Source organism: Myxine glutinosa, chromosome 5 (assembly GCF_964187855.1).
Source record: "Myxine glutinosa chromosome 5, kmMyxGlut1.1, whole genome shotgun sequence".
Classification (NCBI taxonomy): domain Eukaryota; kingdom Metazoa; phylum Chordata; class Myxini; order Myxiniformes; family Myxinidae; genus Myxine; species Myxine glutinosa.
Window position 1 is genome coordinate 128,391,560 of NC_136265.1, and position 18,656 is coordinate 128,410,215.

At 50.5% G+C, this 18,656-nt stretch overlaps 1 protein-coding gene across 6 annotated transcripts in view; it reads right to left on the reverse strand.

Moving 5' to 3' along the window:
* The window catches only part of RPGRIP1L (RPGRIP1 like), a 114,802-nt gene that overhangs the window by 86,803 nt on the left and 9,343 nt on the right, over nucleotides 1-18,656 (reverse strand). For all 6 annotated transcript variants that reach the window (XM_078778678.1, XM_068116275.2, XM_068116274.2 and 3 more), the window contains exons 3-6: nucleotides 14,900-15,017; nucleotides 14,670-14,817; nucleotides 14,441-14,552; nucleotides 13,658-13,759 (exon numbers count right to left, since the gene is read on the reverse strand). In XM_078778678.1, coding sequence (XP_078634804.1) covers nucleotides 13,658-13,759; nucleotides 14,441-14,552; nucleotides 14,670-14,817; nucleotides 14,900-15,017 — 480 coding nt within the window. The remainder of the gene's footprint in view (nucleotides 1-13,657; nucleotides 13,760-14,440; nucleotides 14,553-14,669; nucleotides 14,818-14,899; nucleotides 15,018-18,656) is intronic.

Genomic DNA, 18,656 nt, shown 5'->3' on the forward strand with positions numbered 1-18,656 from the left:
AAACAACTTGCCTTTGCATCTTGGAAGGCAAATCCAACTGAAGGCAATCTCAGTTCCTTCCACCAAGCTCGAAACAAGTGTGTTTCTACCCTCAGGAGTGCCAGGAAGCACTATCTCTCCACACTCAAGATTGAACTCTCAAACCTGTCTCCTTCCTCCAAATCCTGGTGGCGTCTGGTCAAATCCGTTTCTGGTGTTTGTTCCCCCTCCATCCCCTCCCTTACCTCAAATGGCTACACAGTTGACACCGCACGTGACAAAGCCGAATGCCTCAACTCTGTGTTTGCCTCAAAATCTTGTGTCCCAAACCCATCTCTCTCTGTTCCCACCTTTCCCAGTCGAACCCAACTGCTCCTGGACTCTGTATCCTTCTCTCCTGACAAGGTGGAGAAGTTTTTATCAAACCTCGACGCTGATTCTGCAACTGGACCAGATGGCATCAGCCCTCGGGTCCTAAAATCCTGCTCTGCCGCTCTATCTCACCCTCTCTCTGTTCTTTTCACCCTCTCTTTTGCTCAAGGTCATCTGCCAGCATCTTGGAAATCAGCAAACATTACCGCTTTACACAAAAAAGGTGCAAAAACAGATCCTTGCAACTACAGACAGCAAAGTCTGTAGACAAAGACAAAGACATCAACAAAGACAGACAGACAAAGACAACTACAAAAACAGCCTGCTCCCAATTATCAGCAAAGTCATGGAATCCATCATTGCTTCAGATATCAAATCCTTCCTCTTCTCCAATGGCTTGATCTCTGATCATCAATTTGGATTCAGACCAGGTCATTCTACTCTGGACATGTTGCTTCTGCTGTCTCAACAATGGATGGAGGTCCTCAATGCCAAACAGGAAATCAGAGCTGTCTCACTTGACATATCACGTGCCTTCGATACGGTCTGGCACCCAGCTCTGCTCACCAAACTCACCTCCTATGGTATTCAGGGAAATCTCCACTCATGGCTTGCGGATTTCCTCTCTGGTCGTAGGCAACGTGTGGCCCTGAATGGATTTCTCTCATCTTCCCTTCCTGTTCTGGCTGGAGTTCCCCAAGGTAGTGTTCTGGGCCCTGTGCTATTTCTGGTCTTCATCAATGATCTCTCCGACTCTCTGGAAAATCCTCTCTATCTCTTTGCTGATGACTCCACTATCTGCCGCTCCATTCCTCATCCCTCAGATCGGCAGTCTGCAGCGTCCTCACTCTCTGCAGACCTGGACAAAATCACAGACTGGTCAAACAAGTGGAACATGTCTTTCAATCCTGACAAATCTCACACTCTTACAATGTCTCTCCGAAAGGACCGACTGGACAACCCTCCCATCTACTTTCTCAACAATCCTCTCCAAGAAGTTCTGTCGCTCAAGCTTTTGGGTCTCACTATCTGTCATGATCTTTCTTGGGAAAACCACATTTCCAAGCTTGCCTCCAAAGCCAGTCGCTGACTGGGCATCCTCCGTCGTGCGAAGTCCTTCCTTGGCACACCTGAGCTCCTCACCACATACAAGGCTTTCAACCGCAGCTCAATGGAATACTGTTCCCCCCTCTGGGCTGGTGCTCCTGCCTCACACCTTGCTCGGCTTCACGCTGTTGAGGCCAAAGCTTTCAGAATCATTGGAATCTCCTGCGATGTAGTCAACTCCGAGGGCCTTTCACTCACTCACCGCAGGCAGGTTGGTGGTCTTTCTGTCTTCTACCGACTCCTCTCCGGCCTTGCTCCCCCAGCTCTCTCTGTGCTCTGTCCCCCCAATATTCCTTCAGGTCGCACAAGATCTGCCTGCAACCCTCTTATGGTTAAACTGCCAAAGTCTAGGCTCTCTGCTCACCTTCACTCTTTCATTCCCCTTTTCTCCCGCCTCTGGAACAAACTCCCCCACTCCCTTCAATCCCACTCCTCCCTCCAGGACTTTAAAACAGCTGTTCACCACCATCTCTTATCTTCCCCCATCGAAAACCTTGATCTTTTCTACCCCCGGTAATTCACCCCAGAGTCCTTGCAGTGTTCATATGTTTTATTCCTCTCCCACCTCCCCCCAAGTCCTCCCGATGTCCCTGCTCTCAAATGTTGTGTTTGTGTCCTTCCCCCTCCCTCCCCATCTTGTCTGCCGCTCCCCTTGTTTTTTGTGTTTTGTGTGTCGGTTTGTCTTTTTGTGTGATTAATGTTAGCTCTTTCACGAGCCTCGATCTTGTATACAAAAAAAAAAAAAAAAAAAAAAAAAAAAAAAAACAGAGATGCTCGCAAAACACGGAGATGGTCGTAAAACACAGAGCTGCTCGTAAAACACAGATGCTCGGAAAACACACCGATGCTCGTAAAACACAGAAATGCTCGTAAAACACAGAAATGCTCGTAAAACACAGGAATGCTCGTAAAACACACCGATGCTCGTAAAACACAGAGATGCTCGCAAATCACAGAGATGCTTGTAAAACACAGAGATGCCCGTAAAACACAGAGATGTTCGAAAAACACAGAGATGCCCGTAAAACACAGAGATGCCCGTAAAACACAGAGATGCCCGCAAAACACACCAATGCTTGTAAAACACAGAGATGCCCGTAAAACACACCAATGCTTGTAAAACACAGAGATGCTCGCAAAACACACCGATGCTTGTAAAACACACCGATGCTCGCGAAACACACCGATGCTCGTGAAACACACCGATGCTCGTAAAATATAGAGATGCTCGCAAAACATGGAGATGGTCGTAAAACACAGAGATGCCCGTAAAACACAGATGCCCGTAAAACACACCGATGCTCGTAAAACATAGAGATGCTCGCAAAACACGGAGATGGTCGTAAAACACAGAGATGCTCGTAAAACACAGATGCTCGTAAAACACAGATGCTCGTAAAACACAGAAATGCTCATAAAACACACCGATGCTCGTAAAACACAGAGATGCTCGCAAATCACAGAGATGCTTGTAAAACACAGACATGCTCGTAAAACACAGAGATGTTCGAAAAACACAGAGATGCCCGTAAAACACAGAGATGCCCGCAAAACACACCGATGCTTGTAAAACACACCGATGCTTGTAAAACACACCGATGCTTGTAAAACACACCGATGCTCGCAAAACACACCAATGCTCGTGAAACACACCGATGCTCGCAAAACACACCGATGCTCGTAAAACACACCGATGCTCGTAAAACACACCGATGCTCGTAAAACACACCGATGCTCGTAAAACACACCGATGCTCGCAAAACACACCAATGCTCGTGAAACACACCGATGCTCGTAAAACACACCGATGCTCGTAAAACACACCGATGCTCGTAAAACACAGAGATGCTCGCAAAACACAGAGATGCTCGTAAAACACAGAGATGTTCGAAAAACAGAGATGCCCGTAAAACACAGATGCTCGCAAAACACACCAATGCTTGTAAATCACAGAGATGCCCGTAAAACACAGAGATGCTTGCAAAACACACCGATGCTTGTAAATCACAGAGATGCCCGTAAAACACAGAGATGCTCGCAAAACACAGAGATGCTCGTAAAACACAGAGATGCTCGCAAAACACAGAGATGTTCGAAAAACAGAGATGCCCGTAAAACACAGATGCTCGCAAAACACACCAATGCTTGTAAATCACAGAGATGCCCGTAAAACACAGAGATGCTCGCAAAACACACCGATGCTTGTAAATCACAGAGATGCCCGTAAAACACAGAGATGCTCACAAAACACACCGATGCTGGTAAAACACAGAGATGCCCGTAAAACACAGAGATGCTCGCAAAACACAGAGATGCCCGTAAAACACAGATATGCTCGCAAAACACAGAGATGCTCGCAAAACACACCGATGCTTGTAAAACACAGAGATGCCCGTAAAACACAGATGCTCGCAAAACACACCGATGCTTGTAAATCACAGAGATGCCCGTAAAACACAGAGATGCTCACAAAACACACCGATGCTTGTAAATCACAGAGATGCCCGTTAAACACAGAGATGCTCACAAAACACACCGATGCTCGCAAAACACAGAGATGCTCGTAAAACACAGAGATGCTCGTAAAACACAGAGATGCTCGTAAAACACAGAGATGCTCGTAAAACAGAGATGCTCACAAAACACACCGATGCTTGTAAAACACAGAGATGCCCGTAAAACACAGAGATGCTCGTAAAACAGAGATGCTCGCAAAACACAGAGATGCTCGTAAAACACAGAGATGCCCGTAAAACACCGAGATGCTCGTAAAACACAGAGATGCTCGTAAAACACAGAGATGCTCGCAAAACACAGAGATGCTCGTAAAACACACCGATGCTCGTAAAACACAGAGATGCTCGTAAAACACAGAGATGCTCGTAAAACAAACCGATACTCGTAAAACACACCGATGCTCGTAAAACACACCGATGCTCGTAAAACACACCGATGCTCGTAAAACACACCGATGCTCGTAAAACACACCGATGCTCGTAAAACACAGAGATGCTCGCAAAACACACCAATGCTCGTGAAACACACCGATGCTCGTAAAACACACCGATGCTCGTAAAACACACCGATGCTCGTAAAACACAGAGATGCTCACAAAACACAGAGATGCTCGTAAAACACAGAGATGCTCGCTCTTACATCAATAAACCACGCTTGGAGGGCCGAGGTGGTGGAATTGCCGTTATTCACCGACAAGACATCAAGACCAACCTCATCTCCATCTCATCTGCTCCATCATTTGAACACCTGGCTTTTAAACTCTCTGGTCACACACAGTCAGTCATGGCTGTTGTCTACCGCCCTCCCAAACCACACCCATCATTCCTGTCTGACTTCTCCTACTTTCTGACCCAGCTATGTTCCCTCTCCCCCTCAATCCTCCTCCTTGGTGATTTCAATATCCACATGGACTCCACTGACTCCACGCTAACCACTGACTTCACTGATTTACTCACCTGCTTTAACCTCACTCAACATGTCAACTTTCCTACCCATAACCGTGGTCACATTTTGGACCTTGTCTGCTCTACTGGACTAATTTTGCACCATCTCTCTGGCTCCGACCTCACTCTCTCTGACCACCTAGCCATCACTCTGACCATCAACATCCCCACCCCAGCACCAAGGCATTATCGCACTATTAACTTCCGTAAGCTAAACGCTCTTTCACCTCCCTCATTCTCATCGACCCTCTCTGAAAAAATGTCCACTTCTCCCTTCGTTGACCTCCACACCCCTTCTGACCTCACTGACTACTACAACCACACTCTCGCCTCCTGCCTTGACCAACTTGCACCTATAAAAACCAAAACAGTTTCTTTCACCCATTCTGCTCCCTGGTTTACCCCTGAACTCCGCCTGATGAAAACTCGTGCTCGCCAACTTGAAAGACTCCGCAATAAAACAGGTCTCACAGTTCACTCCCAGGCCTACAAGGACCACATACAACACTATAAAGATGCCCTCTCCCGTGCCCACTCCGCCTACTACTCTCAAATTATCCACTCTGGCTCCGGAAACCCAAAAGCACTCTTCTCTACAATAAACAAACTCCTCAGCCCCCTGAACACCACCACCCAGTCATTCACAATAGACAACTGCATCTCCTTCCTTTCATTCTCCCAACGCAAAATTGAAAACATCTACAACAGCTTGACCACCGCCGCACCCGCTCCCCCTCAAACCACCTGCCCCCCCTTATCCTGCCATCCCCTGTCTCAATTCTCCCCAGTCTCCCCTACTGACCTCTCTGAACTCATCGGAATGAAAACTGCCACCTGCACTCTTGACCCCATCCCCTCCAGCTTTGTCAAGGCCTCACTTCCTGCTCTATCTCCACTTATCATTGCAACAATAAACTCCTCCCTGTCTACAGGCATCGTCCCACCATCCCTCAAAATTGCTGCTGTTACCCCCATTCTGAAAAAACCTGGACTAAACCCTGACACCCTAAATAACTTCAGACCCATCTCCAACCTACCCTTTCTGTCAAAGGTTTTGGAACGCGCTGTAGTCACTCAACTCAAACATCACCTCTCTGCCAATAACCTGTATGAAATATTCCAATCCGGATTCCGCTCCAACCACAGTACTGAAACTGCTCTCCTCAAAATCACCAACAACCTTCTCCTCTCCTCTGACGCTGGCAACCTCAACATTCTCATCCTCCTCGACCTCAGTGCCGCCTTTGACACCATCGATCACACCATCCTCCTCACCCGACTTGAAACCACCTTTAACATTACCGGCACTGCCCTCTCTTGGATTAAATCATACCTCTCTGACAGACGTCAGTTCATCTCCATCAATAACTGCAAATCCCCCACTGCTCCCCTCCCCCAAGGTGTCCCCCAAGGTTCAGTTCTTGGCCCCCTCATCTTCATCCTTCACCTGTCCCCCCTCGGTCACTTAATCCGCCGTCATGGTCTCCAATTCCACTGCTTCGCCGATGACATCCAGCTTTTCATCTCCACCAAGTCCATCTCCACCGCCACCCACTCTATCCTGACAAACTGCATCACTGAAATAAAATCCTGGCTTCAAATCAACTTCCTCAAACTTAACTGTGATAAATCTGAAATAATCATCATTGGCCCAAAAACGCTCACCAAGTCCACCCATAACTTTGCCCTCAACATCGACGGTTTCCCAGTATCCACCTCCCCTCACATCCGGAATCTTGGCATCATCTTGGACCAAACCCTCTCCTTCGACAAATACACTAAACAGATCACAAAGACAGCCTTCTTTCACCTGAAAAACATCGCCCGTCTCCGACCATCCCTCTCCTCCGTGGCTGCAGAAACCCTCATCCACGCCTTCATCACTTCCCGTCTGGACTACTGCAATAGCCTCCTTTCTGGTTCACCCTCAACAATCACCAATAAACTCCAATACATTCAGAACTCCGCTGCCCGTCTACTCACCCATTCCCGGACCCGTGACCACATCACCCCCGTCCTTTACAAGCTTCACTGGCTCCCCATCTCCCAGAGAATCCAGTACAAAATCCTCCTCTTGACCTACAAAGCCCTCCATAACCTGGCCCCATCCTACCTGGCTGACCTCCTCTCCAGACACACTCCCACCCACAACCTCCGCTCTGCTGGTACCAACCTCCTGACCCCCCCCCCCCCCCCCCCATCCGGACCAAATTTAGATCCTGGGGGGACAGGGCCTTCTCCATCGCTGCTCCCACCCTCTGGAACTCGCTACCTCACACCATCAGAGACTCCTCCTCACTCACCACATTCAAAACATCACTCAAGACCCACCCGTTCAACACTGCATTCAACATTTAACCCACAGCATCTAACCCTTGACTATCTCCTCTCCTTCTCCCTCCTTTGTGCTTTGAATATTTCCCTATTGATTCTTCTTTTTTTGCAATTGTTTTTATGTTTTGCTATGCATTATGTTTTGCACTCTGTCAAAGCGTCTTTGGGCTTCCTGAAAAGCGCTATATAAAATAAATGCATTATTATTATTATTATTAAAACACAGAGATGTTCGAAAAACAGAGATGCCCATAAAACACAGAGATGCTCGCAAAACACACCAATGCTTGTAAATCACAGAGATGCCCGTAAAACACAGAGATGCTCGCAAAACACACCGATGCTTGTAAATCACAGAGATGCCCGTAAAACACAGCGATGCTCGTAAAACACAGAGATGCTCGTAAAACACAGAGATGCTCACAAAACACACCGATGCTGGTAAAACACAGAGATGCCCGTAAAACACAGAGATGCTCGCAAAACACACCGATGCTCGCAAAACACAGAGATGCTCGTAAAACACAGAGATGCCCGTAAAACACAGAGATGCTCGCAAAACACAGAGATGCTCGCAAAACACACCGATGCTCGTAAAACACAGAGATGCCCGTAAAACACAGAGATGCTCGCAAAACACACCGATGCTTGTAAATCACAGAGATGCTCACAAAACACACCGATGCTTGTAAATCACAGAGATGCCCGTAAAACACAGAGATGCTCATAAAACACACCGATGCTCGCAAAACACAGAGATGCTCGTAAAACACAGAGATGCTCGTAAAACACAGAGATGCTCGTAAAACACAGAGATGCTCGTAAAACAGAGATGCTCACAAAACACACCGATGCTTGTAAAACACAGAGATGCTCGTAAAACACAGAGATGCTCGCAAAACACAGAGATGCTCGTAAAACACACCGATGCTCGTAAAACACAGAGATGCTCGTAAAACACAGAGATGCTCGTAAAACAAACCGATGCTCGTAAAACACAGAGATGCTCGTAAAACACACCGATGCTCGTAAAACACACCGATGCTCGTAAAACACACCGATGCTCGTAAAACACACCGATGCTCGTAAAATACACCGATGCTCGTAAAACACACCGATGCTCGTAAAACACAGAGATGCTTGAAAACACACCGATGCTCATAAAACACACCGATGCTCATAAAACACACCGATGCTCGTAAAACACACCGATGCTCGTAAAACACCCGATGCTCGTAAAACATCCGATGCTCGTAAAACACACCGATGCTCGTAAAACACACCGATGCTCGTAAAACACACCGATACTCGTAAAACACCCGATGCTCGTAAAACACCCGATGCTCGTAAAACACACCGATGCTCGTAAAACACCCGATGCTCGTAAAACACACCGATGCTCGTAAAACACACCGATGCTCGTAAAACACAGAGATGCACGAACAACACAGAGATGCTCGTAAAACACAGAGATGCTCGTAAAACACAGAGATGCTCGGAAAAGACACCGATGCTCGTAAAACACAGATGCACGTAAAACACAGAGATGCTCGCAAAACACAGAGATGCCTGTAAAACATAGAGATGCTCGCAAAACACTGAGATGCTCGTAAAACACAGATGCTCGTAAAACACAACGATGCTCGTAAAACACAGAAATCCTCGTAAAACACAGAAATGCTCATAAAACACACTGATGCTCGTAAAACACAGAGATGCTCGCAAATCACAGAGATGCTTGTAAAACACAGAGATGCCCGTAAAACACAGAGATGCCCATAAAACACAGAGATGTTCGAAAAACACAAAGATGCCCGTAAAATACAGAGATGCCCGCAAAACACACCGATGCTTGTAAAACACAGAGATGCCCGTAAAACACAGAGATGCTCGCAAAACACACCGATGCTTGCAAAACACACCGATGCTCGCGAAACACACCGATGCTCGTAAAACACACCGATGCTCGTAAAACACAGAGATGCTCGCAAAACACAGAGATGCTCGTAAAACACAGAGATGTTCGCAAAACACAGAGATGCTCGTAAAACACAGAGATGCTCATAAAACACAGAGATGCTCGTAAAACACAGAGATGCTCGCAAAACACACCGATGCTCGCAAAACACAGAGATGCTCGTAAAACACAGAGATGCCCGTAAAACACAGAGATGCTCGTAAAACACAGAGATGCTCGTAAAACAAACCGATGCTCGTAAAACACACCGATGCTCGTAAAACACACCGGTGCTCGTAAAACACACCGATGCTCGTAAAACACAGAGATGCTCGTAAAACACACCGATGCTCGTAAAACACACCGATGCTCGTAAAACACACCGATGCTCGTAAAACACACCGATGCTCGTAAAACACACCGATGCTCGTAAAACACACCGATGCACAAAAAACACACCGATGCTCGTAAAACACACCGATGTTCGTAAAACACAGAGATGCTCGTAAAACAGAGAGATGCTCGTAAATCACACCGATGCTCGTAAAACACAACGATGCCCGTAAAACACAGAGATGCTCGTAAAACACAGAGATGCGCGCAAAACACAGAGATGCCCGTAAAACACAGAGATGCCCATAAAACACACTGATGCTCGTAAAACACCGCTCGTAAAACACAGAGATGCTCGCAAAACACAGAGATGCCCATGAAACACAGATGCTCATAAAACACAGAGATGCTCAGAAAACACAAAGAATCTCCTAAAACACACCGCTCATAAAACACAGAGATGCTCGTAAAACACAAAGATGCTCGTAAAACACACCTCTCGTAAAACACAGAGATGCTCGAAAAACACACCGCTCGTAAAACACAGAGATGCTCGCAAAACACAGAGATTCTCCTAAAACACACCGCTCGTAAAACACAGAGATGCTCGTAAAACACAGAGATGCTCGTAAAACACAGAGATGCTCGTAAAACACAGAGATTCTCGCAAAACACAGAGATGCCCGTAAAACATAGAGATGCTCGCAAAACACGGAGATGGTCGTAAAACACAGAGCTGCTCGTAAAACACAGATGCTCGTAAAACACACCGATGCTCGTAAAACACAGAAATGCTCGTAAAACACAGAAATGCTCGTAAAACACAGGAATGCTCGTAAAACACACCGATGCTCGTAAAACACAGAGATGCTCGCAAATCACAGAGATGCTTGTAAAACACAGAGATGCCCGTAAAACACAGAGATGTTCGAAAAACACAGAGATCCTGACCACCTGAGTGATCTTTCTTGGGAAAACCACATTTCCAAGCTGGCCTCCAAAGCCAGTCGCCGAATGGGCATCCTCCGTCGTGCGAAGTCCTTCCTTGGCACACCTGAGCTCCTCACCACATACAAAGCTTTCATCCGCAGCTCAATGGAATACTGTTCCCCCCTCTGGGCTGGTGCTCCCGCCTCACACCTTGCTCGGCTTCACGCTGTTGAGGCCAAAGCTTTCAGAATCATTGGAATCTCCTGCGATGTAGTCAACACCGAGGGCCTTTCACTCACTCACCGCAGGCAGGTTGGTGGTCTTTCTGTCTTCTACCGACTCCTATCCGGCCTTGCTCCCCCAGCTCTCTCTGTGCTCTGTCCCCCAAATATTCCTTCAGGTCACACAAGATCTGCCTGCAACCCTCTTATGGTTAAACTGCCAAAGTCTAGGCTCTCTGCTCACCTTCACTCTTTCATTCCCCTTTTCTCCCGCCTCTGGAACAAACTCCCCCACTCCCTTCAATCCCACTCCTCCCTCCACGTCTTTAAAACAGCTGTTCACCACCATCTCTTATCTTCCCCCATCGAAAACCTTGATCTTTTCTACCCCCGGTAATTCACCCCAGAGTCCTTGCAGTGTTCATATGTTTTATTCCTCTCCCACCTCCCCCCAAGTCCTCCCGATGTCCCTGCTCTCAAATGTTGTGTTTGTGTCCTTCCCCCTCTTCCCCCTCTCTTTTGTGTCCTTCCCCCTCTCTCCCCATCTTGTCTGCCGCTCCCCTTGTTTTTTGTGTTTTGTGTGTCGGTTTGTCTTTTTGTGTGATTAATGTTAGCTCTTTCACGAGCCTCGATCTTGTATACAAAAAAAAAAAGAAAAAAAAAAAGAGGTCCGTAAAACAGAGAGATGCCCGTAAAACACAGAGATGCCCGTAAAACACAGAGATGCCCGCAAAACACACCAATGCTTGTAAAACACAGAGATGCCCGTAAAACACAGATGCTCGCAAAACACACCGATGCTTCTAAAACACACCGATGCTCGTGAAACACACCGATGCTCGTAAAATATAGAGATGCTCGCAAAACATGGAGATGGTCGTAAAACACAGAGATGCCCGTAAAACACAGAGATGCCCGTAAAACACACCGATGCTCGTAAAACATAGAGATGCTCGCAAGACACGGAGATGCTCGTAAAACACAGATGCTCGTAAAACACAGATGCTCGTAAAACACAGATGCTCGTAAAACACACCGATGCTCGTAAAACACAGAAATGCTCATAAAACACACCGATGCTCGTAAAACACAGAGATGCTCGCAAATCACAGAGATGCTTGTAAAACACAGACATGCTCGTAAAACACAGAGATGTTCGAAAAACACAGAGATGCCCGTAAAACACAGAGATGCTCGCAAAACACACCGATGCTTGTAAAACACACCGATGCTTGTAAAACACACCGATGCTTGTAAAACACACCAATGCTCGCAAAACACACCAATGCTCGTGAAACACACCGATGCTCGCAAAACACACCAATGCTCGCGAAACACACCGATGCTCGTAAAACACACCGATGCTCGTAAAAGACACCGATGCTCGTAAAAGACACCGATGCTCGTAAAACACAGAGATGCTCGCAAAACACAGAGATGCTCGCAAAACACAGAGATGCTCGCGAAACACACCGATGCTCGCGAAACACACCGATGCTCGTAAAACACACCGATGCTCGTAAAACACAAGAGATGCTCGCAAAACACAGAGATGCTCGTAAAACACAGAGATGCTCGCAAAACACAGAGATGTTCGAAAAACAGAGATGCCCGTAAAACACAGAGATGCTCGCAAAACACACCAATGCTTGTAAATCACAGAGATGCCCGTAAAACACAGAGATGCTCACAAAACACACCGATGCTCGCAAAACACAGAGATGCTCGTAAAACACAGAGATGCTCGTAAAACACAGAGATGCTCGTAAAACACAGAGATGCTCACAAAACACACCGATGCTGGTAAAACACAGAGATGCCCGTAAAACACAGAGATGCTCGCAAAACACGCCGATGCTCACAAAACACAGAGATGCTCGTAAAACACAGAGATGCCCGTAAAACACCGAGATGCTCGTAAAACACACCGATGCTCGTAAAACACACCGATGCTCGTAAAACACACCGATGCTCGTAAAACACAGAGATGCTCGTAAAACACAGAGATGCTCGCAAAACACAGATGTTCGAAAAACAGAGATGCCCGTAAAACACAGATGCTCGCAAAACACACCAATGCTTGAAAATCACAGAGATGCCCGTAAAACACAGAGATGCTCGCAAAACACACCGATGCTTGTAAATCACAGAGATGCCCGTAAAACACAGAGATGCTCGTAAAACACAGAGATGCTCACAAAACACACCGATGCTGGTAAAACACAGAGATGCCCGTAAAACACAGAGATGCTCGCAAAACACACCGATGCTCGCAAAACACAGAGATGCTCGTAAAACACAGAGATGCCCGTAAAACACAGAGATGCTCGCAAAACACAGAGATGCTCGCAAAACACACCGATGCTTGTAAAACACAGAGATGCCCGTAAAACACAGATGCTCGCAAAACACACCGATGCTTGTAAATCACAGAGATGCCCGTAAAACACAGAGATGCCCGTAAAACACAGAGATGCTCACAAAACACACCGATGCTTGTAAATCACAGAGATGCCCGTAAAACACAGAGATACTCACAAAACACACCGATGCTCGCAAAACACAGAGATGCTCGTAAAACACAGAGATGCTCGTAAAACACAGAGATGCTCGTAAAACACAGAGATGCTCGTAAAACAGAGATGCTCACAAAACACACCGATGCTTGTAAAACACAGAGATGCCCGTAAAACACAGAGATGCTCGCAAAACACACCGATGCTCGCAAAACACAGAGATGCTCGTAAAACACAGAGATGCCCATAAAACACCGAGATGCTCGTAAAACACAGAGATGCTCGTAAAACACAGAGATGCTCGTAAAACACAGAGATGCTCGCAAAACACAGAGATGCTCGTAAAACACACCGATGCTCGTAAAACACAGAGATGCTCGTAAAACACAGAGATGCTCGTAAAACAAACCGATGCTCGTAAAACACAGAGATGCTCGTAAAACACACCGATGCTCGTTGGATTGCTGCCTGAGATTGCGTAGCAATGCTTCTTCTCTCTCACGCTGCAATTCGACAAGCTCTTCTTGTTGTTTCGAGATCACCTCTTCACTAGAAGGAACATGGAAAAAGCACAGGAGAACATTGAAGGACACTTTGTCTTAAAGGTCACAAAGAAAATAGTTGAGACGTTTCTTGGAAGTCCATGTTTGGGTGTGGAGTTTGAAAAAAAAAACTGTTTTATACGCATTCTATAAAGTTTAGTCAAATAATGGGCTGGCAGGATGGCCAAGAATCCTAGATGTACGCACACCTGCCGCTAAGCTGTCTAGCCTGGATTTGAATCCGGACCCAGCTATAAACTGTCATCCCAGTGCTTCCCAGGCAGGGTGATTCATCAATGTGTGCCGCTCCTCAGACGCATGTTAAATGGGCATGCCGTCTGCCGGCATGAGTTGGTGGGCGTTAAAGACCCTACAATGTCCTCCGCAAAAAGTAGGCGAGATATCTGCAGCCCCCTGAATAAATTCCAAATTCCTGTCCTGACCAGCAGAGGGCATTGCATCAGCAGCACAGCTGTGTCATCAGCCAATGATGCCACCCCGCAGCCATGTAATGCAATCATGTGTGTTGGACAAGGTTATAACATCTCTCCCACTCCGTCTGCAACCGTCAAGTGACACGCGGATTGGTCTGCAGACCAACTCACCCGTGGACATCACGTGGCGAATCTCCGGCATTTGCTACATCCCATCACTTCAAACACAAATTCCAAGTCCTTGAATTACTCACAGCCGTGCCATTTCACCATATGCCTCGGCCAGCAGGCTATCGTCCTGCCCATTAGCCGTCTGTGTGGCACGTCTCACGGTCCGTCCCCTGTTGGCTTCCTGTGAGGGCACCCCTGAAGCACAGACGCACGATGAAACGGCATGGGCAACGGAGCATGGAAGTTTGAGGGTTTGAATGTGAAAAATCAAAGCCTTAACCTCACCCCTGGCATCCCTTCCATTTGACATACTTGATGCCAGAGTCCGGCGCAACCCTGAGTTGACACGCGGTGCCACGTGAGGGTACGTCGTCAGCCGTCGGCCTTGGATCTGCAGTTGCTGTCTGCTCGTCAACAATCGTGATCGCAGTCCTTCATTTTGCCGCTCCAGCTCTCGCACCTAACAGGAACGTATACAAAACTCAGACATGGTTTACACTTGGCAACACACATTTCCCGATGGCCATGGCATTTTGTTTTACCTTTGTCTGCAACTCCTCCACTTTCTCCTCCATATCGACATTTCGCCCGCTACCAGGCTGTGCCCCCGCTTCCCATTTCTTCCGGTCATTAACTAACCGCACAAGCTTTGTAGCCATTCTGCACACAGAGAAGTTAAAATGAAGTTCAGACAAAAGTCCATTCAATGCATCTCCTCTTATTATTCTTCTTATTTTATTTACGATTTTGAAGGAGCTGTTACACGCAGAAAGAGACATTCGATAATACCTGACTTGAGTGCAGATAAACACAGCTGGTGACCTTGGAGGAAGTGATTAAACTTCTCAATGCATTCTGAGTGCCCTTTCATCTCCACTGTGAGTGCGGAAATTAAGGAGAATTCTGTACCCCTTCTCCCCTCCACCATGGGATTTCAACTCAGGATTTATCAGTGCCCTAACCTGTAAATGCTGAGCATCAAGCAAGGAAGCAGCATGTACCTATTTTTAAAGACTTTGGTGTGGTGCTGTGCACACACGACTCGATTGCCAGAGAGGTACGCCACAACGCGTTGGTACAAACAAAGAGTCTTTATTAAGAGCTCGCACTTCAGCACTGGGCGGGCTCGAGCTTAGAGCCCGCATATATGTCCCGAGGCCACGCCTTGCCCCCGGGTGTGGCCGATCGGTCGAAAGGCGGGGCATGCGTTTTCGTTCCCCGCCTGGACGCTCGCGCCACCCCTGGTGCGCGGAATTATTGTCCCTTGTGCCCGCCACACGCGCCCCCCCAGAATTCCCGCGCACCTGAAGGGTGAGTTTGCGGGGAGGCCGGATGACCCGGCCGAAACGACCCCTCGCGATGCGTGCAGGGCTGGGGGGTAGCGGGACGGCGGGGCTGGGGGGTGCCGGGGGTCCGACCGCCGGGGGGCGGCCTCGACGCGGAGGCAGAGCTGCTTGCGGGGGGTGGTCCAGATCGAGGTGGGCGGCTTGAGGCGGTCCACGGAGATGCGATCCGGGGCACCACCGATGTCGACGGTGAAATATTTGTCCCCAGTCTCCAGCACGCGGAAGGGCCCGTCGTACGGGGGCCGCAGCGGTGCCCGGTGGGTGTCGTGCCGGACGAAGATGTACTCCGCCGTGCGAAGCTCCGGGGCGACGTGGGAAGACGGGCAACCGTGGTGTGCCGTCGGCACCGGGGCGAACCTCCGGGCGGTCTCCTGAAGGGCGGAGCGCTGTTGCGCCGCGGACCAAGGAGCCGTGGAGTCGGGGATAAATTCGCCCGGTACCTGCAGTGGTTGCCCGAAGACCAGCTCCGCCGAGGACGCGCGCAGGTCGTCCTTGGGCGCCGTCCTGAGGCCCAGCAGGACCCAGGGGAGCCTGTCGGCCCAGCTGCCGTCGCGGAGGCTGGCCCGGAGCGCGGCCTTCATCGAGCGATGAAAGCGCTCGCACAGGCCATTGGCCTGGGGGTGGTAGGTCGTGGTGCGGTGTAGTTTTACGCCGAGCCCTTGCGCCACCGCGGCCCAGAGCTCCGAGGTGAACTGGGGGCCGCGGTCGGACGAGATGTCCGAGGGGGCACCGAACCGGGCAACCCAAGTGGCGATGAAGGCTTGTGCCACATCAGCCGCAGACGTCGCCGCCAATGGGACGGCCTCCGGCCACCGTGTGGTGCAGTCCACCATGGTAAGGAGGTGGGTGAACCCCCGCGAGGGGGGCAGAGGTCCCAACAAGTCGACGTGCACGTGGTCGAACCGACGCTCGGGCACCGCAAACGGGGCCAACGGGGCCTGGGTGTGGTGGTGGACCTTTGCGCGCTGGCATGCGAGGCACGTCCTGGCCCAGTCGCGGACGTCCTTCCCGAGGCCATGCCAGACGAACTTCGCCGCGACGAGCTTCTGGGAGGCCTTCGTGCCCGGGTGGGACAGGCCGTGGATGGCGTCGAACACTGGGCGCTGCCAGCCAGCGGGCACGATGGGGCGAGGCCGGCCGAGGGAGACGTCGCACAGGAGGGCCGCGCCTGCGGCGTCAAACGGCACCTCGGTGACGCGGAGGCCCGTGACGGCGGTCCGCAAGGCCTGGACGCTGGGGTCAGCGGTCTGGTCCTCCGCCATCCGGGCATAGTCGATCCCGAGGTGGACCGCATGCGCGACGGACCGGGAAAGGCAATCCGCCACCGGGTTGTCTTTACCCGCCACGTGACAGATGTCCGTCGTATACTCGGACACAGCAGGGAGGTGACGCTGCTGCCGTGCCGACCATGGCTCGGCGACCTTGGCCATCGCGAACACAAGGGGCTTGTGGTCGACGAAAGCCGTGAATGGGCGGCCCTCCAGCAGATGGCAGAAGTGTCGGACCGCCAGGTGGAGCCCGAGCAGCTCGCGGTCGAAGGTGCTGTAGCGGCGTTCGTGCAGGCGAAGCTGCCGGCTAAAAAACGCCAGCGGTTGCCAAGCACCACGCACCCACTGCTCGTGCACCGCGCCCACAGCATAGTCCGACGCGTCGGTGGTGAGGGCGATTGGGCGCCGGGTGCGCCAGCATGGTGGCGTTGGCCAGGGCCAGCTTTGCGCCCGCAAACGCCGCGGCCATCGGCTCCGACCAGGTGATGTCACCTTTGCCCGGCTTGCCCCGGAAGGCCTCGTGCAGGGGGCGGAGGAGCCGGGCGACGTGGGGCACGAAGCTGTGGTAAAGATTTACCATGCCCAGGAACTCCTGGAGCCCCTTGATCGTGCGGGGTCGCGGGAAATCCCTGACCGCCTCCACCTTGGCCGGTAAAGGGACGGCCCCGTGCCTGGTGATGCGGTGCCCCAAGAAGTCGATGGTGGCGACGCCGAAACGGCACTTTGCGGGGTTGATGATTAGGCCATGCTGGCCCAGGCGTTCGAAAAGTGTGCGGAGGTGGAGCAGGTGCTCCTCCCGGGACGCGCTCGCGACTAGGATGTCGTCCAGGTAGACAAAGAGGAAAGGTAAGTTGCGCAAGACGCTGTCCATAAGCCGTTGGAACGCCTGGGCCGCATTTTTCAACCCGAAAGGCATTCGCAGGAACTCGAAGAGGCCGAAAGGGGTGATGACGGCCGTCTTCGGGACATCGCCCGGTTGTACGGGGACCTGGTGGTAGCCCCGGATGAGGTCCACCTTGGAAAACACGGTCGTGTTTGCCAACCGGGCGGAAAAGTCCTGGATATGCGGGACCGGGTAGTGGTCGGGGGTGGTGGCATCATTGAGCCGGCGGTAGTCCCCGCACGGCCGCCATCCCCCGCCGGGCTTCGGCACAATGTGCAGAGGAGAAGCCCAAGCGCTGTTGGAGCGCCGTACGATCCCCAGCCGCTCCAGCATGGCGAACTCCGCTTTCGCCACGGCGAACTTCGTGGGTTCGAGTCGGCGTGCCCGGGCGTAGACCGGCGGCCCGACCGTGGGTATATGGTGCTCCACCCCGTGTTTAACGGCCACCGCTGAGAAGGTGGGCCGCGTGAGGGCCGGGAAACTGGCTGGGAGGCGGGTAAAGTCGTCCGCTGCCGGAAGCGTGCAAACTAAACTCGCCGGGACGGAACCTTCCAGCAAGCCGCTTGGCAAGCCGCTCGGTGAGCCGCTCAGTGAGCCGCTCAATGAGCCGCTCAGCGAACAAGCGAGCGAGCTGAAGGTTTCGGCCTGGACGAGACGTCTGCGCTTAACGTCGACCAACAGCCCATGCGCACATAGGAAGTCCGCGCCCAGTAGGGCCATTGGCACGCTGGCGGTCACGAATGACCATTGAAAGCGCTGCCCTCCGAACCGCAGTGAGAGGCAACGCTTCCCGAATGTGCGG